This window comes from Corythoichthys intestinalis, chromosome 2, assembly GCF_030265065.1.
Source record: "Corythoichthys intestinalis isolate RoL2023-P3 chromosome 2, ASM3026506v1, whole genome shotgun sequence".
NCBI classification, from domain to species: Eukaryota; Metazoa; Chordata; class Actinopteri; order Syngnathiformes; family Syngnathidae; genus Corythoichthys; species Corythoichthys intestinalis.
The window spans coordinates 5,848,367-5,876,040 of record NC_080396.1 but is presented as its reverse complement, the minus strand read 5'-3'; the positions used below and the strand labels follow the sequence as shown (position 1 = coordinate 5,876,040).

The 27,674-nt window shown below is 38.7% G+C and overlaps 2 protein-coding genes across 8 annotated transcripts in view; one reads left to right on the top strand and one right to left on the bottom strand.

The window, feature by feature from the left end:
- The window catches only part of bsna (bassoon presynaptic cytomatrix protein a), a 197,031-nt gene extending 184,315 nt beyond the window's left edge, over nucleotides 1–12,716 (top strand). For all 7 annotated transcript variants that reach the window (XM_057858314.1, XM_057858307.1, XM_057858297.1 and 4 more), the window contains one exon: nucleotides 929–12,716. The gene's annotated coding sequence lies outside the window, so the exon portion shown is untranslated. The remainder of the gene's footprint in view (nucleotides 1–928) is intronic.
- A 4,140-nt stretch (nucleotides 12,717–16,856) lies between these two features.
- The window catches only part of LOC130910518 (oxysterol-binding protein-related protein 2-like), a 52,824-nt gene continuing 42,006 nt past the window's right edge, over nucleotides 16,857–27,674 (bottom strand). The window contains exon 14 of the mRNA XM_057827904.1: nucleotides 16,857–17,772. Within this exon, the coding sequence (XP_057683887.1) occupies nucleotides 17,670–17,772 (103 nt within the window). The 3' untranslated portion in view covers nucleotides 16,857–17,669. The remainder of the gene's footprint in view (nucleotides 17,773–27,674) is intronic.

The following is a 27,674-nucleotide window of genomic DNA, read 5'->3' as shown; positions in this document are numbered from 1 at the left end:
TAGGACAACATTGGATCATTCAGAGATCCTCACTCAACTTCTGGAGTTAGTTTGCTGCACTGAAAGTAAAGGGGCCGAATAATATTGCACACCTCACTTTTCAGTTTTTTATTTATTAAAAAAGTTTAAATTATCCAATAAATGTTGTTCCACTTCACGATTGTGTCCCACTTGTTGTTGATTCTTGACAAAAAAATTTAATTTCATATCTTTATGTTTGAAGCCTGAAATGTGGCGAAAGGTTGCAAGATTCAAGGGGGCCGAATACTTTTGCAAGGCACTGTATGTATATATGTATATATATATATATACATACATATATATATATATATATATATATATATATATATATATATATATATATTAATAAATGGTTTTAAGCACTTCAAATGTAATAATTATGATCAGTTTAAACATAACTGTCCAACCAAATCATTTTTGAACAAGAATAAAGTACTGTAGTAGAAAAATGCTTGGCTTTATTTAATACTTCTGTTTATCTACCTTAGCTGTGACTCTTGGTGGACATGTAGAAATTACAAACAACAACACAAACTTCTATTCAAAACTGTAAATTTTCATTCAAGAGCGTGTGCTTTGAAATTGGATTTTTTCCTTCATTGTTACTTGCAACATGCCTACAACAACTTCAAGTTAAACTGTGAAGGTAATTGAAAAAATTGGCATTCATCCGATTAATCGATTAATCGTTTTATTAATTGGCTGACTAATCGATTATAGAAATACAGTGCCAATGGGTTTTCCCATTGTCAGTGTATCAAATACTTGTTCTCCCCACTGTAATTGTTAGTTGCAGCCCTAAATCGAGTATAGAAATAATTGATAGTTGCAGCTAACCTATTCGTTATTTTCATCATTGACGAAAACAACAAATGCCAAAGTGACTGATGTATTTTTTTTCCCACAGGTCCAATCTTAGATCCAAAAGTCCGCCTTGACTTCAAACCATCTTGGAGACAAAACAGTGGCTGGAGAAACAGAAGAATAAAAGCAATGGGGATCAGGTAGCACCAGTCAAACATCTGGATCTGACTCATCACCTCTTCCTCTCCAAAAGAGGGCGATATGGAATATTTGCAGTGCAGGTTTTTCTGATATCAACCACCATTTTCTTTCATCACCCGTCCATTTCAAGGAAACGACGTCTATTTTCCCACCATTTGTCCACTTTCTACGGACTTCCCAGAATGCGACTCCTGTTTTCTAATTCCCATTCCAAATGTCGAGCGGAGAGGAGGAGGATTCGAAACGCGGAGAACTTCAAATCCAAGACCTTTACACTGTTCAACATCACTGAGAAAAGGCTGGACGTTGCTAGACTACGCAAACAGGAACGGGATGGAAATCGGTGAAATTCAATAGGTTTTCCGAGTCAAGCAGCCATAATGATATTTTTTTGTCAATACTTGAGGTGATTATTTTTTGGTCCTCCATGTGTGAGTTTTTATTTTTGTTCAGTTGCCAGCACAGCCTTAATTATTTATTTTCAGGTGAAATTTTCAATTTCTTCATGTACATCTATCCGCTTACTGTGAGTTTTATTTATATTTTTTTAATCATGTTTGTGTCACTTCCATTTGTTTCGTTTTGGGAGCTGAGAAAGCCAAGAGCACAACGGCAAAAAAATAGAAATGTGTTTCCTTCGTTTGTCTAACTTCCGAAAATGTGACGCTCGCCAATTAGCTTGTGCGACATGGTTTGGGTTAGGTTTTGTCGAGTTTGTGGCCAAGTGTGTCTTGTCCTTGTGAAGGCCTATTGATTTTAACTGCTCCTTGTGTGTCGACCAATCCAATACCTCTCGTGGTCACCCATCTGTTCCTCAACCCCCCGTGAAAGTGGAAAACTGCGAAGTAGGATTTGCCTCCATAACTCCTTAAAATAATTGACGTAAACAGTATTTGTTTACATGTGATACAAGCGGCTGAAATGAGTTTCCTCCGCTGGGTGTCCGGGGTATACCTTAGAGATAGGGTGAGAAGCTCGGTCATCCGGGAGGTACTTGGCGTCAAGCCACTACTCCTCTGCGTTGAGAGGAACCAGCTGAAGTGGCTCGGGCATCTTGTTCAGATGCCTCCTGGCACCTCCCTGGAGAGGTGCATGTCCCACCGGCGGGAGACCCCAGGGACGACCCAGGACACGCTGGAGAGACTGTGTCTCTCGAATGGCCTGGGAACACCTTGGGATCCTGCCAGAGGACCTGGTTGAAGTGGCTGGGGAGAGGGAAGTCTTGGCTTCCCTGTTAAAGCTGCTGCTGCCCCCACAACCCGTCCCCGGAGCAAACGGAAGATGGATGGATGGATGGATGGATGGATGGATGGATGGATGGATGGATGGATGGATGGATGGGCAGGCTCTGGAAAAAAAAACAGTCAAATATAACATGGGACAAATGTAATGACTGTAGTTTTGCCAAAAGTAGAGGAGTAAGAGTAGCACTTCCTCTTCCCCCGGGGACGACTCAGGACACACTGGAGAGACTATGTCCCTCTGATGGCCTGGGAACGCCTTGGGATCCTGCCAGAGGACCTAGTTGTAGTGGCTGGGGAGAGGGAAGTCTTGGCTTCCCTGTTAAAGCTGCTGCACCCACGACCCGACCCCAGACAAACCGGAAGATGATGGTGTTTGCATATTGTGTACTTCCTTGCTCGTCCATTAAGGTTGATGATGACCATGGCTCATCTCAGTTTGTTGACTGTTGTTGAGTACACAGATGACTGTAAAACCAACCTGAGCACGGAATTCTCTGTGGCACAGAGAGGGTACAGTTTTTCTCTTGGCCTTGTCCTGCTGTCTCTTCAGAATGGCACGAGATCTTCTGTTGTTCTCAGAGCACTGCACCCTCCTAGAGCTTTCTTCTGCAATCTGGTTGATCTTTTGCCTAGTGTTCCCAGTGATCTTCAAGCTCTGCAAGTAGGATTTCAGAGTGTCCTTTTTGGGGTCACCTTGTGCTCGTTTGCCACTTTTCAGTTCACCAAAAGAGACTTTTGGCAATCTTGTACAGGGCATTCTGGTCACGTGCCCAGTCCATCTCACCTGGGTCTCAGCAATGGAAATGCTGGGCAGATTGGCTTTGCTGAGTACTTCAGTGTTCGAAACTAGACAGCCTAGATGGAGATGGTTCCGTTTTCTTGCATGATGCTGGTGGACTGTCCAGGTTTCACACCCATACATGGTAGTACGACAGTCTGATAGACCTTAACTTGTGTCTCCTGCCTGATGCCAGGCTGAGTCACGTAGACGGCCAAATGTCACATTGGCCTTGCAGATCCTGATGTTAATTTTGTCATGTATGTGCACAGCATGAGACAAAGTACTTCCAAAGTAGATAAACTTGTCAACTGCTGATAGCTTTTGGTTTTTCATATGGATGGTGGCCTCGGTGAATGATTTTCCAGGGGCATCTTTGTACTGATGTTTATGCCAAAGTGGTTGCACGCTGATGAGAAAAAGTCCATGCTAGCATGTAGTTCCTCATTTGAACTGGCAACTAGAGGACAGTCAACAGCAAATAGCAGTTCATGAACTGTGACTTCCTCCACTTTGGTTTTGGCTGGTAGCCTACGCAGATGGAATGAACCTCCATTAAAACAATAGATGAGGTTTATGCCAGTGCTGGCATGTTTTGGCGTGAGTCGTGCAACCTGGCAGTAGACACCATGCTGAGGAATGTTAGTGCTAGGGTGCAGCTGTGTTTCACCTTGTTTGTAATTGAGAATGGATCACAGAGTTCTTGCTGATCTCTCACACTAGCCATCAAACCATCATGGAGTTTTCGCACATGCTGATGAACTTGTCTGGAAACTTCGTACTTGGCCATGATCTTCTGGAGACCCTCCCGGCTGACTGTGTCAAATGCTTTTTGAGGTCCACAATAGATCAGCATTTTTCTCCTGGAGCTGTCGGACAGTAAATACTATGTCAGTGGTTGCGCGACACTTTCGTAAACCGCACTCTTTCAGGCAGAAGACCCTGGTTCAGGTGTACAGTCAATCAGTCAATGAGGTCTTGTTGTTTAAATCCTTGCGTAAGACAAGATAAAACAAGCTGAAAAGCTGGGCTAGACTGGGATGTGCTCAGCCAATCAGCTCACGAAATAAAGCCACTCTTATTAGCGGTCTCATCGCATTGGTCACGGTAGAGGCCGCTACTATGGTGCTCATTAACCCCTATGCCCTTGCCAATATCGTTCAGCCATACTGGGCACAGGACGTGGCATGGACATGGACAATGACACAACAAGGAATGACTAAACGGGGAGATTATTTACACAGACATGGGGTAACAAGACGATGAGGAACCGGTGGGTGACACGAGGAGCAGCGGATTGGTTGACACATAACGCCAGGTGAAATCAACTGGCGAACACAAGGACAAGACACACTCGGGCACAAACTAGACAGAAGCTCACCCAAACCATGACAATATAAGTAAACAGAAAACCCTTTAGTAAGCCACGGTTTACTAAAACGGACACGCCGTCAGTACGTGTCGGCAATTGTCTTCACGCGAATCGTGAAAGCACACTCCCAAAAATCGAAGAACGGATCCAAACAGAACTTTGTCATCTGTCATCTCGCCCTGACCTACAAGCTCTCTCAGTTGTCACGGAAACTACTCAGGTCAGTGTTCTCCCTCCCGCAGTGCATTGTGGGATCCGAACTGTTGAGGCCGAACATGACGAACAGAAATCCACGCTCGTGTTGTATAGTGTCCGTGTGAACGCTCGCCGGGGACCTTCGCATGCTGCCCGGCGTCGACGAAAAAAAAACAACCTCAAAGTCACCTCTATATTGTTCTGTTCCTAACGTTTTTATGTATGTTTGTGTGAATGGGCCACTGTTCCAAAACTGTTCAATCAAGCGCCATAAGAAATGAAAAGGCGACCGCTCATCTCCACTCGTTCTATGCAATGAATTAACTGCAAATAGGAGCATGACCATTAACGACCATGTCATTAAGTAATAGCGACGATGCTAGTTAGCAGTGTTCGAATGCGAAATGGCAGCATGGTGAACGGAAATGATATTTTTGCTAACATGCTAATCGATAAACATACATGCTTTTATTGCTCGTGTTACTTTAGTCCCTAACAAAATTTAGGCGGGCATGTTTATGATTATCGATTAGCATGCTAGCAAAAATACCATTCCCCTCCACTTGCGACATTGAGGGTGATAGACGTCCAATCTGTTTTGACTCGGAGCGAACGATAGCTGCTAGCAGTCAAAATGGAATGGGATTTCCATTACCGTCAAAGCTCGAAAGATGAATCTGTAATACGATAATGAGTTCAGCTCATATTATAATAAAATACGATTTTAGGATTGCTTTATTACATTGTTTTAGTAGTATATGGGGCTTAAGCGCATTATCGTATTATCGAAAATGTGAGCTGAAGGAAAACAGCATTTTAGCTAACATGCTAATCGACAATAGAAGCAGGCCTGTTTACGATTATCGATTAAAATGTTAGCAAAAATACCATTTTGCTTCAGAGCGAACGATAGCTGCTAGCATTCAAAATGGAACAGGATTTCATTACCGTCAATGGCACGGAAAGATGATCGTTGGCTGGAATCTGTAATACGGTAATGAGTTTAGTGTATATTATAATAAAATACGATTTTAGGATTGATTTATTACATTGTTTTAGTAATATATGGGGCTTAAGTGCATTATCGTAGCATCGAAAATGTGAGCTGAAGGAAAACAGTATTTAAGCTAACATGCTAATCGACAATAGAAGCAGGCCTGTCTACGATTATCGATTAGCATGTTAGCAAAAATACCATTTTGCTTCAGAGCTAAGCTCATTATTGTGCTATTGAATTATTTTATTATGATTTTAGGATGTGTTGAGTTCATTGTTGTATTAATTTTTGGCTGAAGCTCATTATCGTATGATGGAAAATGTGAGCTAAGCTCATTATTGTCCTATTATTCTATCATGATTTTAGGATTGATTTATTTCATTGTTTTATTAATATTTAGCTTAAGATCATTATCATATGATTGAAAATATGAGCTAAGCTCATTATTGTACTATTGAATTATTTGAGGATTTCCGTCTAATTTACCTACAAACCTTAGTGGTGTCATTGCCATAGTGGAAAAATTCCACGCAAATTTGAGCAAATCTCATGATCATATGATAGCATTGATATATTTTCAGTCACGTGTAACTCGGGTTTCTTTATTGGTCAAAATGTTTCCCAGACCAGGCTGTTACATACATACAGGTGTATCTCAATACATTTCTAGGAATTGAATTTAAAGATTTAATTCATTTTTAAAGATTTATAGAAGAAAATAATTTTCGGAATTTTTAATTAATTCCCCAGGTTTTTGTTTTGTTTTGTTTTTTGTTTTTGTTATTTGTGAGGATGAATGTTTTTTTTTTTTTAATGATTATTTTATTTGTATTATTATTTATTTTTATTATTTATTTATATTTTTTTTAACATTATTTTTGTATTCTTGTGATTGATTTTTATTTTTAATTTAATGAATTTATAGTTTTAATGATACTTTTTATATTATTTTTCTGAAAATACTGATTTTTTAATTTTATTATTACAAGGTATTTTTCCTGATAAATTAGGTAGCTTTTTTACTCAATATTTTTCTATCATAACATTATTATAATTGATAATTATCAATTGTAATTTATTATTATTATATTCTAATTTTTATTCTATTCAAAGCAACACTAGGTAACTTTTCAATCTTTCCTCCTCAACCTGCTCGTCTCGTCAAGATCCGCGTCATTATTGGCTATTAAAGCATACAAAAGGAATCAAAAAATGATTACACTTCAGACCATTTAAGTACATTTAAACTGTATTTCAAAGCAACAGTAGGTAACTTTTCAACCTTTATAAAATATTTTCATAACAATTGTGATGATATGTCGACGGACAACTAGCTGAATGACACCTTTTTTTTTATATCTTGAGGGGGTCTGTATCACTTTCATCGGCACTAATTAACTTTGAGGAGGGTGGCAGGAACCACAAAAAAAACTACAAATGCTGACTGCTTCACCGCATATGTAACTTCCCCCTTTCCCCATTTATTATAAAGATGTAAGATGATGCTAACGCTTTCGCGCGAATTCTGCAATGATGGCAGATCAACAGTATAGAATAAACATTGGCCAGGGTTTCACTCGCTGGAGTGACAACAACCCCCCCACCCCCCACCCACCCACCCAACCGAACTTGTCAGTGCTGTCGAGTTGCTATGCTATTGTTTAGCCAGAATTGGATTCATGACCGTTTTCCGAAATTTCCAGGTTCGTGGTGAATCAGTAACAGGTACACTTTTGCAAAATAGACAATGAGATTTATTGATTACAATCCCACAAGAGCAAGCAACAGGTATCAAAAACAAGCATAACAAGGGTAACGATGATGTTAGATTTGAGTTTGTCAATCCCAGAGTCCCCGCGCTACGTTACAGCACAACCAGGTGTCCCTTAGCAATGAAAATCGCTTACCGTGACAAATGAGCGGGAGCCAACGCTCCGGTAAGGCAGCGAAGGAACAAAGCCAGGCGAGCCGTATGTGACCCGCTGGCGGACTTCACTGGTCGCCCGGAAATGCCCGGTTTTTGTCGGAACGCGCCACACGGGGACGGAGACTGCCAACCTCCGCTCCCAGGTGGCGCGGCCCCGTTCAATGACAAAGCTACTTTTGTTCCAGCCCCTCGAAAAAGGAGCTGTTCTTTGCATGATTCCCAGGTTGCGCCGTCCGGTAGCAGATGTTGTGTTCCCACGGTAAATTGTATGAGTGCAAAACAAGTTATCTCGTGAGATTCCCTTCTAACTATGGAACCCAGGCGTGTAAGAAACAATCAAAACAAATGATCTCGTGAGATTCCCTCCTAACTATATAACTCAAGATAAAAATTAATAGAAGTTGTACAATCTAGGTCACAGAAGCAATCATACATCACAAAGGCATAATGTAATATTTTCCCCCATCAATTACCTTACTTCATCCTCCACACAGCCGCTAATAACAGAAATGTGGTTTAATCCATCTGCAGGCGACCGGGAGATTGATTTTTGATTGAGGATTTTACGACACTGTGCCGGTGTGCACTGGTCCTCATGGGAAACGCAGTCTTCCTTAAGGCAAAACACTACCGCTTTTGTCCACCGGCGTCGCTAAAATCGACTAAAACTGAAAAGTTACCAAGTGTTGCTTTAAAACATCAAAATTTAGAGAAAAAAACTATAAAATATTGATACGACAATGAGTTTCACGTTCGTATTGAACCACTAAAATAAAGTAGAAGTACTAGTAGTTAATGCTATGTTTTTCCAACCATACGCACATTGAGATGCACCTGTAAGGACTTTAGAAAGTACGCAAACCAACAGACCTACAAATTTTAAAGAAAGGCACAGTTGATAGCAGAAAATGTAAACTTTAGTTTTATCAAAGAATAAATGTGTACATTGATAGAGAAAAACATTCTATATAGACGACAGTATATTCTCAAATGGCTGCTCAGAGATGAAAACGAAGGGTTCGTCTCATTAGACTAGAATAGACTAATATCTATGAGGGTTTCTATAGAATCAATACAAAGACACATAGGAGAGATTATATATGATTTATAAATAACACAACATTTATCCTCTTGTTATAGTTGTAATGCAACAACCCAGAATCCCTATTAACTGCCAATGACGGCGATATCTGTCAATGGCAGCGAACGGGACAACACTATTTTCCAAACGAGTCATCCTAAAGAAGTCTATTTTTTTGTGAAATATGAATGAGATTATTTATCGCGGAATTTATTTTATGATAATTGAAACTTCGGAACGGATTTCAGAAAGTATTTTGAGTTTTTAAACCAAGTGATAGTGCTCATGTACATTAAATGAAGACAAAACAAAAACTCAAACAATATTATTCGCGTTTTAAAAGAGAAATAATGACTTCCTCGCATTTGCTTGTCTCAATCAGCCACTCAAGGTGACTTAATATGCATTGCAGCAAGGGCTTTTATTCTACAGTGTAATAGTAGTCATCCGAGAAAGCCATCGAAGCAGCTCTGCCGCTGTCTTGTAATCGACTTTTACTTGAGAGGGAAAAATCAGAGGTCCACGGCATGTTTGAAGCACAAATGTCAACAATAATATACTAGTATATACATTAGGGCTGCTGAGATCAATCTACAACTATTTTGGTAGTCGATGAATCGTTTAAATAAATGAGGGACATGAATATTCTATGTAAACATATATATATGTAAACATATGTGTGTGTATATATATATATATATATATATATATATATATGTAAACATATGTATATACGTAGATGTATATATATATATATGTATGTATATATATATATAAATATATACATTTCTGTATACACACTTATCATATATGCTCTACGTGTATGTATATACATACTGTAGATATACAGTATGTATGAGTAAATATATACATGTCTGTACATACATAAATATGTATACAGTATATATAATATATATATGCATGTATACTGTATATATATATATATATACACAGTATATATGTATACGCTCAATATGCATATGTATATACATACTGTAGCTATATATATATATCAGTATATACATAAATATGTATACAGTATATATAATATATACATATATATTGCCAATGGGTTTTCCCATTGACAGTGTATCAAATACTTGTTCTCCCCACTGTACATACATATATATACATATATATATATATATACATATATATGTATTTATATATATGTATATATACATATATACACACACATATATATATATATATATATATATATATATATATATATATATAATAGGGCTGTCAAAATTATCGCGTTAACGGGCGTTAATTAATTTTTTAAATTAATCACGTTAAAATATTTGACGCAATTAAAGCACTCCCCCCACTCAGATTTGAATGACAGTACAGTGAACGGCTTGTTAATTTTGTTTTATGGAGTTTTGCCGCCCTCTGCTGGCGCTTGGGTGTGACTGATTTTATAGGCTTCAGCACCCATGAGCATTGTGTAAGTAATTATTGACATCAACAATGGCGGGCTACTAGTTTATTTTTTGATTGAAAATCTTCAACATTTATTAAAACGAAAACATTAAGAGGGGTTATAATATAAAATTTCTATAACTTGTACTAACATTTTTCTTTTAAGAACTACAAGTCTTTCTATCCATGGATTGCTTTAACAGAATGTTAATAATGCTAATGCCATCTTGTTGATTTTTTGTTATAATAAACAAATAGTCCTTATGTGCTGTATTTTGAATGTATATATCCATCTTGTGTTTTATCGTTCCATTCCAACAATAATTTAGAGAAAAATATGGCATATTTTATAGATGGTTTGAATTGGGATTAATTTTTAAGATGTAATTAACTCGATTAAAATTTTAAATCGTTTGATAGCCCTAATATATATGTATATATATATAATACATATATATACACACATATTCACCCATTCATTGGTGGCTGAGTGGTTAGCACGTCCGTCTCACAGTTCTGAGATCATGGGTTCAATCCCGGGCCATGGTAGGTTGATCGAACACTCTAAATTGTCCCTAGGTTTGAGTGTGTGCGCAAATGGTTGTTCCTTGTGCTGGCAACCGATTACGGTTCTATCCCGCCTACTGCCCATCGTTATCTGGGATTGGCTCCAACACCCCTGTGACCCTCGTGATGATAAGCAGTTGAAATGAAAAATGAAAAAAAAAAAAAAGTATATAAACAGTCACGGTGATGGAGCCTATCCCAGCAAATGGCGGGCAGAAGGCATGGTACACTCTGAACTTGTAGCCCGCCAGTCGCAGATGTATGTATGGGTATGTATACTTATGTATGTATGTATGTAAAAACAAAAAAGTATTTCCTCAACCTCTCCCCTGGTAGGTTGGGTGGCTGTTCAAACTTGGGTCCTCTACCAGAGGCCTGGGAGCTTGAGGGTCCAGCGCAGTATTTTTACTGTTCCTAGGACTGCACACTAGGACTGATGTTTCTCCAGGTATCTGCTGGAGCCACTTCTCCAATGGTGGGGCAACATTCCCCAGTGATCCTATGACCACGGGCACCACTGTTGCAATCACCTTCCAGGCTCTCTCGAGCTCTTCTTTGAGCCCATGGTATTTCTCTAGTTTCTCGTGTTCCATTTTCCTGATATTTCCATTTTTGGGATAGCTACATCGATCACAACGGCGGTCCTCTGCTGCTTATCGATGATCAGGATGTCCGGTTGGTTGGCCATGACCATCTTATCAATCTGTATCCGGATGTCCCACAGGATCTTAGCCCGCTCATTTTCCATGGTCCTTCGGGCCGGATGCATATACTAAATACATTTATTTTTATATTTTTTTCCCACTCATATATGTACGTACATACATCTGTATATATAAACAGTATATGTGTGTGCGTATATATATATATATATATATATATATATATATATATATATATATATATTTATATATACATACATACATACATACATACACACATATGACTTGATTTGTAGACTATTCACAAAAGTAATCGGTGATTAATCGACTAACAAAATACTTGTATGCCGAAGCCCTAATACAGAATCGAGTTTTGGTTTGCAACACTTGGAGAAACCTTTTTATTTTTCATTTGTGAGTTTGTGTCTCGATAGCCTCAGCAATAAGTGACCCGTTTTTCTTAAAATGCATTTTTACTCATTGTCTGCCACTGACGGCAATAGGCGTCCAATCCACGTTGAACGTTCCTTCCCAGTCACAACGGATTGTCCTCTGTAGCCGTCAAATGTAGTCACGGAGTTAAAAGTATGTTTACATGATTTACAATGTATTTTATTTTGTAATGACATTTTTACAGCCATAAAAAAGATAACAAATTTATGTTTTTGTTTTCGTTCGCTTTCATGAAAATGTAGAGATATTGTAAATGTTGCTCTGAGATTTTTTCCCACCCGCCTGTGTGAGTGGTCCCTTTTCACAGTAGTACGTAGAAGAGCATGACAAAGAGAGAGAATCGAAAATATATCGCATATTATAAATAAATATAAATCTATGATGAGACTTTTAGGTGAGAGTAGAAAGGGACAAAATAAGCAATCTATAAAAATGTATGAGAGTGCTTTTTCTAGCCAAATGTGTACAAAAACAACTTGAACAAAAGGTGACAAACTGGTATGACAAAATGACATATTTGCATCGCGTGCTTGTGTCGACTGTTTAAATATCATTAAAAAAAAAAAAAAAATCTCGGACTCTGATACGGGATAAACGAACATCTGTGTGAAATTTCTATAAATGTTGTGTTTGTAAAATGAGATGCCATTCAAAACAAAATGGGTCGTTTTTCTGGATTCAGTGTAAATTTTGGGGGGGTGGGCTGAAAATTGACGCCAAGTGTAAAAACCATTATTGTGTTGGAGGGGAAAAAAATGGAGATGAAAAAAAAAAAAGAGCCTAATAATAACAACAAAATTCACTGTTGTAAGTGCAATGAGCTAAACTTCCTGTTCTCCCCGTTGTAAAACCTCGTGTATGTTTCTGTGTTCCTCCTGTAAATGGATGTAGTAGACCTGGTGCATCATGCCATGTAATGTGATGAATGACAAATTATGACCTTCAAATAAATTGCAATCAGGAAAAATAAAATGTATATGAAAGTGCTGTGGATGTTTCATTTAGCGGGTGTTTCACAAGTGATAGCTGGTACCGTATATACATTGGTGGATGAAGTACTCACTTTTTTTTTTTTTTTAAATTAATTTTCGGACTATAAGCCACGACTTTTTTGCCTCATTTTGAATACTGTGGTTTATAGTCCAGTTGATTTATTTGGGTTATAGCATAGACTTCATAATGTATTGATGGGAGCTTTTTTCATTCAAAATTCTTGTGAATAAATGGTGAAATCCCTGAATTCTTTATAGATAGGGACGTAAAACAGTCTCGATTCTTGATTAAAAGCAACAAAAAAAACCAACATGCAGTTAGCATTAATTTTACGTAAATATTGCGAAGTATGAGGCTAGTCAGCAAGGGAATTAGCGGCCGCCATAGGTAAACAAAGAGCTTTTTCCGTTGAAAATTCGTTGAATAAATGCTTACAGTTGTGGTCAAAAGTTTATATACACTTGTGAAGAAAATAATTTCATGGCTCTCTTGAGTTTCTAGTTATTTCTACAACTCTGATTTTTCTCTGATAGAGTGATTGGAACAGATACTTCTTTGTCACAAAAAACATTCATGAAGTTTGGTTCTTTTATGACTTTATTATGGGTGAACAGAAAAAAGTGATCAAATCTGCTGGGTCAAAAATATACATACAGCAGCGCTAATATTTGGTAACATGTCCCTTGGCCATTTTCACTTCAATTAGGCGCTTTTGGTAGCCATCCACAAGCTTCTGGTTGAATCTTTGACCACTCCTCTTGAGAGAATTGGTGCAGTTCAGTTAAATTTGATGGCTTTCTGACATGGACTTGTTTCTTCAGCATTGTTCACAAGTTCACAATGGGGTTTTAGTCAAGGCCATTCAAAAACCTTAATTCTAGCCTGATTTAGCCATTCCATTACCACTTTTGATGTGTGTTTGGGGTCATTGTCCTGTTGGAACACCCAACTGCGCCCAAGACCCAATCTTCGGGTTGATGACTTTAGGTTATCTTGAAGAATTTGAAGGTAATCCTCCTTCTTCATTATCCCATTTACTCTCTGTAAAGCACCAGTTCCGTTGGCAGCCAAACAGCCCCACAGCATAATACTACCACCACCGTGCTTGACGGTAGGCATGGTGTACTTGAGGTTAAAGGCCTCACCTTTTCTCCTCCAAACATATTGCTGGGCATTGTGGCCAAACAGCTGGATTTTTGTTTCGTCTGACCACAGAACTTTCCTGCAGAAGGTCTTATCTTTGTCCATGTGATCAGCAGCAAACTTCAGTCGAGCCTTAAGGTGCCGCTTTTGGAGCAAGGGCTTCCTTCTTGCACGGCAGCCTCTCAGTCCATGAAGATGCAAAACACGCTTGACTGTGGACACTGACACCTGTGTTCCAGCAGCTTCTAATTCTTGGCAGATCTGCTTTTTGGTGATTCTCGGGTGAATCTTCACCCTCCTGACCAATTTTCTCTCAGCAGCAGGTGATAGCTTGCGTTTCCTTCCTGATCGTGGCAGTGACAAAACAGTGCCATGCACTTTATACTTACAAACAATTGTTTGCACTGTTGCTCTTGGGACCTGCAGCTGCTTTGAAATGGCTCCAAGTGACTTTCCTGACTTGTTCAAGTCAATGATTGTTCAAGTCAATAATCACTCACAAGAAATTGCTAATTCCTGTTGCTGTATGTATATTTTTGACCCAGCAGATTTGATCACTTTTTCTGTTCACCCATAATAAAGTCATAAAAGAACCAAACTTCATGAATGTTTTTTGTGACAAAGAAGTATCCGTTCCAATCACTCTATCGGAGAAAAATCAGAGTTGTGGAAATAACTGGAAACTCAAGAGAGCCATAACATTATGTTCTTCACAAGTGTATGTAAACTTTTGACCACAACTGTATATCCCTGAATTCTTTATAGATAGGGACGTAAAACAGTCTCGATTCTTGGCTAAAAGCAAAAAAAAAAAAAAAAAACCCAACGTAGTTTGCATTAATTTTACGTAAATATCGCCAAGTATGAGGCTAGTCAGCAAGGAAATTAGCAGCCGCCATAGGTAAACAAAGCTTTTTCCGATGAAAATTCGTGTGAATAAATGCTTAAATCCCTGAATTCTTTTCAGATATGGACGTAAAACAGTCTCGATTCTCGGTTAAAAGCAAATTTTAAAAAAACGTGCAGTTAGCATTTATTTTACGTAAATATTGCGAATTATGAGGCTAGTCAGTAAGGAAATTAGCGGCCGCCATTTGTAAACAAAGTGCTTTTGCCGTTGAAAAGTTAGTGAATAAATGCTTTAATCCCTGAATTCTTTATAGATATGGACGTAAAACAGTCTAGATTTGGTTAAAAGCAAAAAAAAACAACAACGTGCAGTTAGCATTTATTTTACGTAAATATGTCGAAGTACAATGCAAGTCCGTCAGTCAAGGTGGCGACCGCCATACAGTGGGGCAAATAAGTATTTAGTCAACCAACCATTGTGCAAGTTCTCTTACTTGAAAAGATTAGAGAGGCCTGTAATTGTTAACATTGGTAAACCTCAACCATGAGAGACAGAATGTGGGGGGAAAAAAATCAGAAAATCACACTGTTTGATTTTTAAAGAATTTATTTCCAAATTAGAGTGGAAAATAAGTGTTTGGTCACCTACAAACAAGCAAGATTTCTGGCTGTCAAAGAGGTCTAACTTCTTCTAACGAGAACTAAAGAGGCTCCACTCGTTACCTGTATTAATGGTACCTGTTTGAATTCATTATCGGTATAAAAGAAACCTGTCCACAATCTCAGTCAGTCACACTCCAAACTCCACTATGGCCAAGACAGAAGAGCTGTCGAAGGACACCAGAGACAAAATTGTAGACCTGCACCAGGCTGGGAAGACTGAATCTGCAATAGGTACAACTAAATCAACTGTGGGAGCAATTATTAGAAAATGGAAGACATACAAGACCGCTGATAATCTCCCTCGATCTGGGGCTCCATGCAAGATCTCACCCCGTCGCATCAAAATGATCACAAGAACGGTGAGCAAAAATCCCAGAACCACACGGGGGGACCTAGTGAATGACCTACAGAGAGCTGAGACCACAGTAACAAAGGCTACTATCAGTAACACAATGCGCCGCCAGGGACTCAAACCCTGCACTGCCAGATGTGTCCCCCTGCTGAAGAAAGTACACGTCCAGGCCCGTCTGCGGTTCGCTAGAGAGCATTTGGATGATCCAGAAGAGGACTGGGAGAATGTGTTATGGTCAGATGAAACCAAAAAAAAGAACTTTTTGGTAGAAACACAGGTTCTCGTGTTTGGAGGAGAAAGAATACTGAATTGCATCCGAAGAACACCATACCCACTGTGAAGCATGGGGGTGGAAACATCATGCTGTTTTTCTGCAAAGGGACCAGGACGACTGATCTTTGTGAAGGAAAGAATGAATGGGGCCATGTATCGAGAGATTTTGAGTGAAAATCTCCTTCCATCAGCAAGGGCATTGAAGATGAGACGTGGCACGGTCTTTCAGCATGACAATGATCCCAAACACACAGCCAGGGCAACAAAGGAGTGGCTTCGTAAGAAGCATTTCAAGGTCCTGGAGGGGCCTAGCCAATCTCCAGATCTCAAACCCATAGAAAATCTGTGGAAAGAGTTGAAAGTCCGTGTTGCCCAACGACAGCCCCAAAACATCACTGCTCTGTAGGAGATCTGCATGGAGGAATGGGCCAAAATACCAGCAACAGTGTGTGAAAAGCTTGTGAAGAGTTACAGAAAACCTTTGGCCTCCATTATTGCCAACAAAGGTTACATAACAAAGTATTGAGATGAACTTATGGTATTGACCAAATACTTATTTTTACACCATGATTTGCAAATAAATTCTTTAAAAATCAAACCATGTGATTTTCTGTTTTTTTTCCCCACATTCTATCATGGTTGAGGTTTACCCATGTTGACAATTACAGGCCTCTCTAATATTTTCAAGTGGGAGAACTCGCACAATTAGTAGTTGACTAAATACTTATTTGCCCCACTGTATATGACCCAATGACTCAACTAATCACAAAAATAATCTATGATCGACTATAAAAATTATTGTTTGGGGCGCTAACAACAACAACAACAAAAAGTAATAGCCTTCATCCAAAACTGAAATTAAAGATTTTATTAGTAGACATTCCTTCTGTCCATGAATCTAACAAGCAGTTTTCTTCAACCCCCACCCAAGAATAAAACATCTGACGTATCTTCTCCCCCCACAATGCTTTAAATATTATAAAAATAAATCAATTGCACAAAATGTCATTTTTTTGCATGAGATTACCTCTGTGTAACTCAACAACATAGATCAAGACACGGAGGTTAGAATTGGGAGAAATGACAAAAGCAAGAATTTACCAATGGTTGGAATGTGTAGCAACGCTGTACCGCTTTATGTATCTTTGTTTCATATAATCTTTCAACCTGACATTTAGTGTTTTGTTCATGTCACATAGTTTTGAAAACAGACGTAACAGGCACAGAGAGAACGTACAAAGACGTGAAGTTGACAGGTATATCTGTTTAAGTGCTTTTAAAAAAAGAAAATTGGATAAAATTTTTAGCCACCATTCAACAGAATACAATTGCATTTTAGAATAGTCAAAGAAAAAAAAACCTAGAGTTCAAATATTTTCTCGCTTAAGCTAACGTTAGGAATTTCCACAACGATAACACGTCCAATCCGTTTGGGAGGTGTGGCAGCGATCAATCCACCTCCTATTCATCGTTCTGCAGCGTCGGTAAATTTCTACAGAATACCTGACACGTTCCGTTAAAGTGGCGACATATGGAAAACACAGTGGTGAAGTCGATGTAGAATCCTTGTCCAAGTCGTGATGAAGTCGGCGAGTGTTCAAGTGCGAGTCTTTCCTATCACCGTTGGATGTGTGTGCAATAGAGAAGTTTTTAGCTAGTGGTCTTCTCAGTAGATATCGGGCAGGTCTTGGTAATTCCTACTGAAGTAACCCCCGGAATAGTTCCAGTCCTGGGAGCCGGTGCAGGGGTTGGTGCCCATTTGGAACCACCTTGAAACAAACAAACAAAAATAGACTCAGCAAGGGCCAAGAAATCCATGCTGTAATACAATGAGTAGTAAGAGTATGACAATATCTCGATTAGGGCTGCAGCTATCGAATATTTTAGTAATCGACTGAAAATTCTATCGATTAATCGAGTAATCGGATAAAACAAATATATTTTCAGGTGAAGAGCAATTATAGATATACATGAGAAAACAAGACATTTTATCATTTTCATTCAATCAATGTCTTTATTTTTGATGTATATTGTTCAAAACAGCCAACAATTGCATCTCAGATGTAACTAGAATTTTAAAAAAATGACTAATTCACTGCTTTCACTCAAAAAACCTTTAGATCTTATTTTTAAAAAGTATATACATACATATATATTATATATATATAAACACACCTAAAAATGCCTTTACGCTTGATAACACACATCACTTAAAAGTTAGGATTTTTTCCCACGTTTTTCAATTGAATTTGTATTTGTGTCAAGCCATTTTTAAGTTCGAGTTAAGTTTTAAGTTAGTCTAAACTGTAAGTCCTGATAGGATTTCTACTTGGTGTTTTATCCAGCAATGACTACTGAGCTAAAATTGATAGTTAGCACTATTGAGTTATATTTGACACCCTCATCACTCCACATCGCTATGTTATGTTAAAGCCTGTATGTAAGACACGTTAGCCACGCATCGAAAGTGGTCTTAATTGAAACCTAGCCCTCCGCAGGGCTAACGTAAGGTGAGCTAGTAGTGACAGTAACGTTAAACTTATATATTAGCGCTTAGCGCTCTTTATTAGCGCTTAGCGCTCTACTGCTTTAAGATGGTGGCTGTTTGCTAACGCTGCCCAGACGCGGCCTAGTCTGTCATTGTGCATCTAGTTCAACATACATGTGATCTCTATGAGACTCATTGGACGCTACCTGCAACTAACGTAGCATGTGCGGGCTAGTATTTAGCAACGTCGGCGTCGTTTGTGGAGGTTGTCGGCTGCAGTAAGTTTTTTTTTTTTTTGCTTCTTCCTCTACGCACGTGACATCAGCGCGTTGTCCCGCATTAAAAGTAGTCCGAGCAAAACGTGATGCTTAGAGCTGTCAAAATAAACGATTACTCGAGGTGAATAAAATTAATCGGATCAGTTTTTAAACTCGAGTTACTCGAGTTGCTCGAGTATTCGTTTCAGCTCTAATCTCGATACAGCGATATATCACGATATTTTGCAACCCGACTGGTTATCGATATGCTCCCGCCAAGTATCGATACTTTTATTTGACATATTGGCATTGGGTGCTGTAAACTGCTCAATGTTTGTTGAACAATTCCTTGGCGGTCCACTAGAGGCGCTCAAGAATGGCGGTGAAGGTAAAGTGCGCACAAGTTGTCTAGAGAAGAAGAGAGGAAGCTCCAAGTGGGTTGAAAAAAATAAAAAAGCTTCGTGGGAACGGTGGAGGAAAAAGTGACAAAAATATTGCTACAAATCACACATGTGGACACTAGAGATGTCCCGCTCCTCGCCGATATGGGCAAAAAATGCGCATCGGTATCGGATCGGCCGACACGGAAAAATTCCGATCCAGACTTCCGATCCAGTTTTTTTTTTTAATCCGGTCCGGGTTCGGACCAGCGCGCCACTATACATAATCCATTCCGGTTTTTGCTTCGGTTTTCCTAAAATCCGGTCCGCATTTGTTGGCACACCTTCAACACACTACATTACCGTCTCCCAATTTACCGAGAGACTTTATCGGTAAAAATGTCAGCTGTGTGGGATCATTTCACCTTAAAGGACGACAAAGACGAAGAGGCAGAGTGCAACATATGCCACAAAGTCAAGCGTGGTGGTAAAGCTGTAAGAAGTTTTAATACAACCAACCTAATCAAGCATTTAGCGACATACCACCACAAACAATATAACGAGTATGTTAAGAAAACCGAAGACAAAAAGAAAGGTCCTACGCAACTAACACTGGCAGAAACGTTTGCTATGCGTGACAAACTGGCACTCGACAGTCCCAAAGCCCAGGGAATAACAAGAGTCATTGCAAGAATTCATTGCAAGAAGAAGAATCAAGAATTCCTTCTGGATGACGAGCCATTATCTATCGTGAGTAAAGATGCACCATCCAACACATTATGCTGCATTCCAGAGAAGTGGGAAGCCGGCTATCCCACTCGGATGGTACCAGTTCTGACCTCAAAGCGTTTCAAGCAAATGTAAACAACAAAGATGGCTGATCGCGACAAGGTGTTTTTTATTTTGGCCATCCAAAGACATTTTGACCTCCAGCGAACCTGCCTTCCTATAAGCGATAAAATAGTAGAGGAAAAACGACGGCTGTGTTATAGCCCACACTGTAAACTGCCTTTTTTTAGTTACAACCTTTGCTGATCGTCAATATAAAAACATAGCACAACAAAGATAATTCACTGTATGAGGAAAAAAATACATGGCGTCTCAAATAAACTTGATTTACTTCATTATTGCGTTATCATTCGTTTTCTTGAGCGCGATTTTGTCCAGTGATGTCAGATTGAAACAACTTGGAAGTCGGGGTAGTTATTTTTTCTCCGACTTCGCGACTTGGACCTCCCAGTTCAAGTGGTGTTCCAATGATATTTTCCTAGTCGGAGGTCGGAAAAGTCCGACATCCCACTTTTCTGGAACGCAGCATTAGAACCACGGTACAACATGCCCGGACGTCATTACATCCTGAGCGATTCTGCCGTGGAAGATTCGAGAACGATTCACAAACATCCAAATTCCGATTATTGAAATATGTCAAGTAAAGCGGAACTAATACACAGCGGGGTCTTCAGGACGCAATGCGGTCCATCATGCTTGTCTAATAAATATCATATGTATGTAGAGCTAGATGCACAATGACAGACTCGAGAGCGTTAGCAACACATGCATTGAAAACTAGGTGCGTTAGCAAACGGCCGCCATCTTAAAGCAGGAGACTTCCCTTGTAAGCTGTTGTCGTGAACCTTCCAAGCGAACCTAATTAACTTTTTATCTAAAATACACCTAAATCGGCAAAATCTTGACTTGAATCTATCTTCAAAACAGTTTTAAAACTTTCACATGTCAAAAGTAGACAAGGGAAATTATGGAGTAACGGGAGCAATTTTAACAACTTTAACAGTTGATTCGCAAAATTAAATGAATTGAATGTAGTTTAAAGCTGCTGATACAGAATGGGGACTTGAGTAGTTTATTTACTGTTTTAAAATGTTAACTTGAAACTGAAATAGTCGTTTATTTAAACCTGAGAGGCTTTTTATACAATTTTTGTAACTAATGCACGAAACATTAAAAGCATCTAATAGCTTGGGGGATTTGTGGGATTTTCCACTGACAGTTTACAATATTATTTGCAGGTTTTACTGACTGACTATGCCATTTCTGTTTGCTATTTATAATCTTTTGTGTTTGTCACTGAATAAACAGGTCAGTTTCTTGTTACCAACCATTGTGTGTTATTCAAACTCACCTAATTCAGCTGGCTAGTTGTTATCAAGAGGACTAAAACCCTTTTCAACATGAGTCTGACAACTAAGTAAGAAGGCTAAATAACTTGAAACTTTAATACATGCTCAGATAGACCGGTATCAGTATCGGCCAGTATCGGTATCGGATCGGAAGAGCAAAACAATATCGGTATCGGATCGGAAGTGCAAAAACCTGGATCGGGACATCCCTAGTGGACACACTTTAGATTTTACATCAACAAGAAAAGAAGTAAGGTGAACAAGGACTTTGCTGCGTGCAAGAATTGTTTAACAAAAATAAGGTTCACTGGCAGCTGGTGATGAAGTGGACACGGATTTCTTCACTGCTTCGCTTTCATCACTTGAGGTAAGAAAGTTTTGCTATGTAATTGATTTTTTAATTTACATGTATTATTCTGATGACATTTGGTGTTGAGTGATATAAAATAAACCAGGACCCTAAACTGGATGACAATGAATATCGAACAAGCCTACATGAATTTACTGATTTATTTGATATTATTTGAGAACCACTTTCCATCTACCGCAATTTTCGGACGATAAGCCGCTAATTTTTTCCTTCATTTTGATACCTGTGGCTTATAGTCTAGTGCGGCTTATATGTTGATTTGAGTTAATAGGTAACACTTTATGTGACAGCGGCATCATAAGACTGTCATAAAACAGTCAGAATTATGACATGATACTATCATGAGCATTACTGAATGCTTATGTCATTAAGTGTCATCCGGGAAATTATGTCACTAGCTTCATTTATTTCCAGCTTGAATTTTTACATCCATTCAAAAGTGAAATCTTTTGCCGGATAACACTAAATGACATCTGTTGTAAGCATTCATTAATGCTCAGGACAGTGTCATGTCAATAATTATGACTGTCTAATGACAGTCATATGCCGCCACTGTCAAATAAAGTGTTAGCAAATACCATAACTAGCAATTGATGAAACAACTGGAACAGAAAGTGAAGAAATAATTAGTACTGAACATGAATTTTGATTAAAATTTACATCTGTACAATGCAACACATGCTAGGAGGCATGTTGGATGACAACAGGGTTTACAGCAGGTGGCAGCAGAGGTTGCCTGTCTCCACCAAGGGAGCAGTGATGACCAAATGAAGCTTCTTGAAGGAATGAAGCTTTGAAGCCAATTGGTTCAAAGATTCATGGTGGTTCATTTGGTCTTATGACAGTCATATGATGCCGCTGTCAAATTAAGTGTGACCGGTTACTATCTATTGGTGTAAATATCCTATAAAACAGTGAGGATAGCTGCGACTTATATTCCAGTGCGGCTTATCTATGAACAAATGCCGTATTCGGGCCAAATTTGGTGGGCTGCGGCTTATAGTCAGGTGCGCCTTATAGTGCGAAAATTAGGGTAGTTTACTACACAAACTGTTATTACTGCCATTTTGATGCAATAAGCTATAAAAATGGTTTGAATAGCTTCCAAGATATATAAGGTGATGTGCATGATAATTAAAGTAGCCTACATATTAAAAATAGGTCATTAATGCATTTTTAATTTCTATACATTCAATTCATATTTTTTTAATTCACTCAATACTTCCAACACACACAAAAAAAAACAGGATTTCAACTCAAAAGTTATTAAGTAACTAATATTTTTTGTTTTATTTTGTTGTTTTTAAGGTGAGGAAAATTGTGAGTCCGACATCTCAAATGCTGAAGCAGATGGTGGAAATGCTAAAACCAATGCTTTTGGCAACGAAGGTCATATACGAAGAAAAGACCCACCAATTTTATCTTTGCCCCACTCCAAGCTCAACTGCTGACTGACACCTACAGCACTGTTATTATGATCATTTTTTAAAGATTTAAAACTTTAAAGAAATTAAGGGTGCCATTCATCATGATCTTTCCAAGAGATATCAGTGGTTGTGGTTTGTTTCCTCTATATGTGAAGGTACACAATTTGCAGTAGACTAATATTTTACAGCAATGTTGCACAGAAAAGGTGTCACTGTTTAATAAATGACTTAAATAGCACTTTTTCTATTTTCAAAAGTTATATCGTAGAATATCATGTATCAAATTTCTGACCAATATATCGATAATCGCTGCATCGTGATGTCGTGAGATAATCTTTATCGTGAGCCTTGTATCGCGAATCGTATTGTATCGTGAGGAGCCCTGAGGTTCCCACTCTTAATGAGTAGGGATGGGAACCTCTGCGTAGCTCATGATTTGGCGATAAAACAATTATTGATACACGGGTCAAGAATCCCTCTAAAAAAAAACAAAATCACAAAATACAGTGGTGTGAAAAAGTATCTGCCCCTTTTTGAATTACTCGCGTTGCTGCATAAAATCATCAAATGTGATCTGATCTTTGTCAAAATCACACAGATGAAAAAAAATCTGTCTGCTTTAACTAAAACCACCCAAACATTTATAGGTTTTCCTATTTTAATGAGGATAGTATGTAAACAATGACAGAAGTGAAAGGGAAATATAAGTAAGTGAACCATCACATTTAATATTGTGTGGCCGCCCATTTGGCAGCAATAATTTTAAGCAGACGCGTCCAGTAGCTGCAGATCAGTCTGGCACGTCGGTCAGAACTAATCATTGCCCATTCTCCTCGACAAAACCGCTGTAATTCAGTCAGATTCCTGGGATGTCTGGCATGAATCACTAATGCCACAGCATCTTAATTTGGTTCAAGTCTGGACTTTGACTTGGCCACTCCAGAATGTGTATTTTCTTCTTCTGAAACCATTCTGAAGTTGATTTACGTCTCAGCATCCATCCTCTTTTTAGCTTCAACTTTCTGACAGACGGCCTCAGGTTTTCCTGCAAAACATCCTGATAAATTTTTGAATTTTTTTCTTCCATTTTATGACTGCAAGTTGTCCAGGCCCTGAGGCAGCAAACAGCCCCAAATAATGATGCTCCCTCCACCATGCTTCACGGTGGGGATGAGGCATTGATGTTGGTGAGCTGATCCATTTTTCCTCCACACGTGACATTGTGTGTTACTCCCAACCAATTCAACTTTGGTTTCATCAGTCCACAAAATATTTTGCCAAAACTTCTGTGGAGTGTCCAAGTGCCTTTTTGTGAACATTAAACGAGCAACAACGTTTTCTTTAGACAGCAGGGGCTACCTCCGTGGAGTCCTCCTATGAACACCATTCTTGGCGGGCCATAGTTATACATATAGTTGATGTGTTCACAGAGATATTGGACTGTGCCAGTGATTTCGGTAAGTCTTTAGCAGTCAGGCTAGGTTTGTTTTTTACCTCTCTGAGTATTCTGCGCGGAACTCTTTGCCTGGTATACCAGACTCACCGCTGTTCCAGCGATTGAGTCTGGCGACCGTCCGGCGGATCAAATTCCGAGGGCCAAGCAAGCCACAGCAAACAGACAGCGGAGTGGACCAATCAGCAACGAGCAGACGTGACGTTGTTAAAGCGAAAAGTAATTAGCGTGAGCAGAGAATGGAGTAGTTTATTCAACAAGGCTAGCGCGAGCCATGTTGACTGTTGTCAATGACTTGTTTCGATGTGTTTTTTGGTAATTTAAAACTGGTTTTACCGCGGATTGGAACATATTCTCGGCTCTCCTGTTCGCCATCTGTGTTGTTGTGGAGACGATTTTCACAAATAAACGAATCTGATTGGACGGTTGATTTTGTATCTTGCTCGAGAGGCCGTTAATGGGCTGGGTCCCAGACTATTTCTCACAGTGTTTGAAAAATACAGGGAGGATAGTCTGGCTGTGCCAGGCAACTGAACTCTTGACGTCATGTTTGGTGGATGGCCAGTCCTTGGGAGAGAAGCAACAGTGCCAAACCCTTTCCATTTGTAGACAACTTCTCTGTCGATTCATGAACATCCAGACTTTTATAAATTGTTTTATATCCTTTCCCAGCGTTATACAAATCAACAGTCCTTGATCCCAGGTCTTCAGACAGCTCTTTTGACTGAGCCACGATGCACATTAGACAATGCTTCTCATCAAGACAATTCTTACCAGGTGTGTGTTTTATAGGGGGTGGGGCAGCTTTAAACCAGTCATCAGTGATTGGGCACACACCTGACTTAAATTGTTTGGTAAAAAATTGGTTTCAATTGCTCTTTCAGTCTCCTTAGGCAGAGGGTTCACTTACTTATTTTTCCCCCTTCTGTCATTGTTTGCATGCTATCCTCATTAAAATATGAAAACCTATAAATGTTTGGGTGGCTTTAGTTTAAGCAGACACTAAAGATGTCCCGATCGATCACGTCATTTTCATAGTATCGGAATCGGCAACAAAATATTGGACATGCTTTTTTTTTTAATATATATATATTTTTAATGAAATCGTTTTCTAATTGTATTTAACGTTACAGACAAAATGTCTTACACTCATCCAGAGTCTTTAGTTTTGGCTTAAAGTAGGGCTATTAAATTTATTGCGTTAACGGCGGTAATTATTTTTTATAAATTAATCACGTTAAAATATGCATTCGCTGCACGACCTACTCACGCATTGTCGCGTTCAATCTATAATGGCGCCATTTTACCTATATATAGAGCTAAAAGGCAGCGTAAAATGAATAGAGTGAATTTTGGCAGTCTTTGATGCCTTTTTTTTAATTGGCTGAAGTCTTACAATCCCTCTCTCAACAATTAGAAATATCGTAGGAAGCAATGTGGGAAGCAAGGTAGTAGTTGATCTTTTTCTTAACACCCCATGTTATTTCCCAACGCAGAGAAGATATATCAATTGATGCCACTACGCACAGTGATGGTTGCACTTCCCATCATGCATTTGGGCAGAACAGTTAAATGGCTACAATATCATTTACTGATAGCTCAATAAATACACTAGATTGCAATATTTAGTCACATTTATCAAAGTCACATTTATCTTTTAAGAATTACAAGTCTTTCTATCCATGGATCCCTCTCACCAAAAGAATGTTAATAATGTAAATGCCATCTTGAGGATTTATTTTCATAATAAACAAATACAGTACTTATGTACTGTATGTTGAATATATATATTTCTCCGAGTTTTATTCATTTTTTTCTTAATGCATTGCCAAAATGTATATGATCGGGTAAAAATTGTCGGGAATGATTGGAATTGAATCGGGAGCAAAACAAAAAAAGCAATCGGATCAGGAAATATCAGGATCGGCAGATACTCACACTAAAACGATTGGGAGCAAAAAAACATGATTGGAACAACCCTAGCAGACACGTTTTTTTCCTCCGTGTGATTTTGACAAAGATCAGATCACATTTGATGGTGAATTTATGCAAAAACGTGAGAAATTCCATATGGTTCAGATACTTTTGCATACCATTGTACAGGTGTTGCCTCTGTGGATGCTTCACAAGCAACAAATGTGCACTCAGGTTTGCAGCTGTCAACTTTCCCCTCTCTCTTACTCGGCTGCGCGACTAATTCGCTCTTCATCGTGTGTGCGCGTGCGCTATTCTTCGTGTGCGTAAATACATTCTTCTTTGTGCGACATGCGTTCTTACTTGCGTGCGGAAGTAATACCTGCTCTATGCTTCCTGCGCCAAAATAAAAGCATGCATCACAAAACAAAAGTCAACATTATTTAGAAAAAAAAAAAAAACGACTGGAGACAAAATGGCGCACGACATGCCGGCGTCGTAATGTCGAAATCACTTAAGTCGGGTACTTCGTAACCCGGGGACTACCTGTATTTGTTTCTTTTGGCAATGCCATTGTACTTCTGGATTATTGTGTTACAGTACATTTTAACCAGCTCTGTGAAGTTGGACCCCCATCAGATGCAAATATATGGCAGAAAACACAGACAAGACTGAAAAAGCAGTTTCTGCTCTTGCACTCCTCTTTAAAAGAAGCGGCTGCATTTTAAGCCAAAACTACTGTTGTGTTTGATAAAACAATATGTCTATATGCTGCCATAGGATATTCATGGCGCATTTAGGCCCCAGAACTATTTTTAATTTGTCCGTTTTACCCTGGGAACCCCCGTTTACAGACGTCGCGCAACCGCTTGTTTCAACTTAGCCATATAACGGATATTTATTATTCAAAATGTGTCATCTTTGGCGTCAAATCATTAATTGATGTCTAATATTTTGTTTAAAAAAAAAAAAGACATTAAAAAATTTTTCACTCGCATATTTTACACTTCTAAACAATATAACGTCACAATGAAAAAATTGGCGTCTGTAAAAAAAGTCACGGATATCTACCTCATAACTATCGCTTTATTGTATTTTTTTGTTACTGTCGCATTTTCTCCAATATGTTAGAAGATAAATAATGGATCCAAACAAAAAAAAATGAAAAAAAAAAAAAACGTTTAAAAGGGTAAATATATGAAAAAGAAACTCTCGACCACTCCTTGATGTCTGCGATTTTTGCA